The 4,333-nt window shown below is 35.4% G+C and overlaps 1 protein-coding gene across 1 annotated transcript; it reads left to right on the top strand.

Moving 5' to 3' along the window:
• The first annotated feature begins 309 nt into the window (after nucleotides 1-309).
• LOC131063660 (2-alkenal reductase (NADP(+)-dependent)) lies at nucleotides 310-3,939 on the top strand. The gene is made up of 6 exons (XM_057997580.2): nucleotides 310-706; nucleotides 1,008-1,182; nucleotides 1,266-1,432; nucleotides 3,026-3,108; nucleotides 3,218-3,344; nucleotides 3,447-3,939. The coding sequence occupies exons 1-6, from the start codon at nucleotides 476-478 to the stop codon at nucleotides 3,693-3,695; spliced, it is 1,032 nt and encodes a 343-aa protein (XP_057853563.2). The 5' UTR covers nucleotides 310-475; the 3' UTR covers nucleotides 3,696-3,939.
• The last annotated feature ends 394 nt before the right edge of the window (nucleotides 3,940-4,333 follow it).

Genomic DNA, 4,333 nt, shown 5'->3' with positions numbered 1-4,333 from the left:
TTTTATAATCAAATTAAATAACAAAAATAGATTACGAAGAAAATAGATAATAAATATATCATAATAATTATACTATTAAATTCATAATCTAACAAATATAATTTTCATTTTAAATCTATTTCACCATTGATTCATTTATTATGAGTCCAAATATAATCTTCGTACCCATTCTTATGTAATAGAAGAATAAATTTAATTAATTTTTATGTTTTAAATATATTTACATTAAAAAAACTACTCAATATTTTAGTTCATTTATTACCAATTAATAGAAATACACCAAAAGAATCAAACAAGACGACATGCTTCTTAATTTGGTTCCTTGCGGCATTGTTTTTGGTTTGTTGTTGTGTTTTTCTTGTTTCTGAGATATACGGGAGCCCTATTTTTTGGGGCAAACTAGTTAAATTTCTTGAAAACTATTGAAATTCGGGCAAATGTGACATAATCCTGGAAAACCCCAGAGCTGTTGAAAATGGGGGAGACTATCGTGAGGAACAAGCAGGTTATATTAGCTTCCTATTCAAATGAAGGGCCTGTCACACAAGATCATCTTAATGTCATAGAAACCCAACTGGACATTAAAGGATGCAAACACGGGGAGGTTACAGTGAAGAACATGTGGATATCTGTAGATCCGTATCTCAGAGCACGTATGAAAAACCTTGGCACCGGTTTGTTTCTGCAGAGCTTCAAATTGGGTCAGGTCTGAATTTCTTTTTATTAATCAATACAATCTTCTACCACACTGCCTACTGAGGCCCTACTCTGATTATTAATATAATAAGGTTAAATGGCATTTGACGTCCTCAGGCCCTAGGAAATTGTCTTGTGTCATTCTAAAGAAGATTGTTTGGTTCTAAGATTTTGGATGATAAGACTCGAACCCATAAGGCAAATAGGGCTAACAAAACACTTGGCTTGAGACAAATGATTCATATTTAGATGGGAAAATTTCAAATATTCATATAATAATTTCTAAGTCATGACTGTAACCTTGATTGCAGCCAATTGTGTCTAGATCAGTTTCAAAAGTTGTGGCCTCCGCTGATGGACAATTTAAAGAAGGTGACATTGTGTACGGATATTGTGATGTTGCTGAGTATGCAGTGCTCAGTGGATCAGGCCTCACAAAACTTAATGCGGATGTAGCTCCATTGCCCCATTACTTGGGGCTTCTAGGTAAATTATATTAATGACTCTGCGCTTGGGATGAAATTGTATGGGTTTCTGGGGATTTTGGTTTTTTGTTTTGGTGAGAATAGGTTCTTCTGGGTTGACGGCATACATTGGGCTGATGAAGATTGGAGAACCTAAGCCCGGAGAGCAAGTATTTGTTTCTACAGCAGCAGGTGCAGTGGGGCTTGTTGTAGGGCAGCTTGCTAAAATTAATGGCTGTCGTGTTGTTGGTGCCACAAGTAGTGATGAAAAGGTAGGCGATACTTAATATGAATCTTACCGCTGATTTGTTCTAAAGTTAAAATGCCAGGAGGGTACTTGACATAGCTTTGGGCTTTTTCTGGATTGCAGTCATTGTGCCATATTTATGTTTTCTATTAGTTGTTAACCTCATCTATGTTCCTATCTCGTTTTAGTTTTATTTCACTTTATTGTGCATGTACTAGACACTCCTTGGTGTAGGCGAAATTACAAAGGTCTGGTTTAATTCCGATCTTGATTACAGTATCCGAACCCTCAAAGCTTATCTGATGCCAAATAGGCATTTTAATTTAAATCAAATCTGACCGTATTGTTTAATATGGGCAAACAATCATTTTTAATATCTTACTTCGTTTGCTTTATATTGATTGTATCATATAAATAAAACTGAATCTCTGTTTATCCCTGTAAGCTTTTGGGTGTTCTTATGCAGGCTGTGAAAGTAGATTACCAAAATTTCAAAATCCAAAACGGCAAGCCACAAAACAGTTGGTCACTAAAATCGATTGCAAATCAAAATTTGGAATTATGCTATTTTCTTGCGTCTAAAAATTTAATGTCTTAGATCCATAACTAAGCCCTTTTTGTTTTGAAAAATGGAACTTGGTCTATCTAATCTTTTCAAAGAAGACTTCTGATAGAGTGTGCACTTTCTGTTCTTTAGGGTTTGATTCATAGATGGATTTTGTAACTCTATTTTCTGGTCCAAAATTTAGAGGCTGATCAGGAAAGGGACATAGGTTTTGTACCTACTATTTTCTGGTTCCTCTACCGAAATTTCCATTTATTTTGTCAGAGATGTAGCTTAGAACTGTCAGAAAATAAAGTTTTCTGACTTTAAAAAGGCATAGAAAGATAAGACAGAAAAAGTTGCATTGTAAATGGAACATCTAGTGTAATGGTCTGATTTCAGGCTGAATGGTAGGAGAGCAGATATTGCCTGCTTTAGTAATACAGAAAAAGCAAAAAAAGGTCCTTTCAAGTTATATAATACCTGGTTCCCTGTCGAACCAACTTTGCTTAGATTGGAGGGAAGCTAACAAAATGTGAGACCACCCTACACTTACTCCAGGTAGGTAGAAAAGCATCATACGTGCTACATGATATGGGGCATACTTATCCCATATTCCACCCCTCTCTAGATTTGAACCCGTGTCTCCCCTGCCAAAGCATAGATCCTTTACTGTCTGTTTCACTCAGGGAGTGCAGAAAATTATTGACTCTTTGTGCTAGGAATATTTCGAAACGAGCTAAAGGGTAATGTTTATACAGATGCAGGCATGGCCACAACATTATAAGGAATTTAGAAGTACTTTTTTCTTCAAATAAGACATGGTTGCTCAAATCCGTTTTTAAAAGTCTGATTAGAACTATGTGATTGAAAGCATTGGTACTATGCACTGCAATTTCCAATACTTGCTTGATAATAAACTCTGATATAAGTACTGGAGAACACTATGGTGAGAATATTTTTGTGGCCATTATAAGAAACACGCTTTTTAGAGACTAGTGGGAGAAAAAAAATCAAAACATAAACAATGATCCTCCCACCACTCCCTCTGGAGGGTGGAATTTTAATTTGCAGGTCAAGGTGCTAAAAGAAGAGTTTGGATTTGATGATGCCTTCAATTATAAGTCTGAAACAGACTGGGATGCAGCTTTGAGCAAGTAAGGTTTGAACATTCACATCTCCACTTCTGCATGGATAGTTTTATTACATGATTTACATCCTTGCTCCAATTTAGTAATCACTAATAATGGTGTATACGAGGAGCAGGTACTTCCCAACAGGGATAGACATCTACTTTGAAAATGTTGGAGGGAGGATGCTGGAAGCTGTTCTCAACCACATCAATATGAATGCTCGCATCCCTGTCTGTGGAATGATTTCTCAATATAATGAGGTAATCTTCCTGTCAAAAAGTATGACAATATAGATTTTTTTTTTTCATTCTCTTAAATAGAAATAGTGCTGATTACTGGGCTTTTCCTTCTCGTGGATGTAGGATTGGAAGCAAACATATGGAGTAAGAAACCTCTTAAACTTAGTGGTAAGATGTGCAAAGATGCAAGGATTTATTGTTGGACATCATTTGGATCACATGGATCAATTCAGAGAGGAGATGATAAGCTACACAAAACAGGGCAAGTTAAAATACAGAGTTGATATTAAGCAAGGTATAGATAGCTTCTTGGAAGCATTCAATTCTATGTTTAGTGGTAAAAACATAGGGAAAACTGTGGTCCAACTCTAAGGGATTTACTCAACCGAATTTCCCTTATTTTCAACTGAAACAATGGTAAAATAAAGCAAAATGAAATACTGAAGACTTCTTAATTCTGAAATTCTATATATATTGGAGGCCAAACACTTAGATACATTTTACAGCCTATAGGCACTGGGACACAAATAATAGACCTCGTTTGGTTTAGTGTCGAGAACCGAAGGATATACATATTCATCGTTATTAATAAGTAAATGATATTGGTATGTAGTCATGGCCGGAGAATATATATCCCTCACTAGTATTAACAATATATATTTTATTCACAAGTCTTAACAATGGGTTGACCTATTGCCTTATGCCCAATTGAATTGTGACATCAAAATAAAGGCAAAACTATGTAACTGTGTATTACACGGAGGTCCTTTATCTGCACTAGTACTGGTTTGGGTATCTCTCAAATTCTATCATTGGACACTGGATTGTCTCAATGAAAACATAATTATAACGCTGCTGATTTGGGGACAATCGACATAATGAAAAATTAAAAAAATTAAAAAACAAGAAAACATAAAATCATCTAAATCTAGGTCCGACAAGCCAATTGCTGATTTGGATGCTTTTGATGGAGAGAAATATGATAAATTGTTCATGTAGTTCTTGAGTTC

This window comes from Cryptomeria japonica, chromosome 4 (assembly GCF_030272615.1).
Source record: "Cryptomeria japonica chromosome 4, Sugi_1.0, whole genome shotgun sequence".
Lineage (NCBI taxonomy): Eukaryota > Viridiplantae > Streptophyta > Pinopsida > Cupressales > Cupressaceae > Cryptomeria > Cryptomeria japonica.
Note: the sequence above shows the minus strand (reverse complement) of the source record. Positions and strands in the feature narration are given on the sequence as shown.

What these genes read in the sequence shown, in the direction of transcription:
- LOC131063660 (XM_057997580.2), top strand. Translation starts at nt 476, where the DNA reads ATGGGGGAGACTATCGTGAGGAACAAGCAGGTTATATTAGCTTCCTAT. An exon ending in CCATTACTTGGGGCTTCTAG is followed by an intron (nt 1,183 to 1,265) that starts GTAAATTATATT and finishes TGGTGAGAATAG; the next exon opens with GTTCTTCTGGGTTGACGGCA. An exon ending in TGGGATGCAGCTTTGAGCAA is followed by an intron (nt 3,109 to 3,217) that starts GTAAGGTTTGAA and finishes TACGAGGAGCAG; the next exon opens with GTACTTCCCAACAGGGATAG.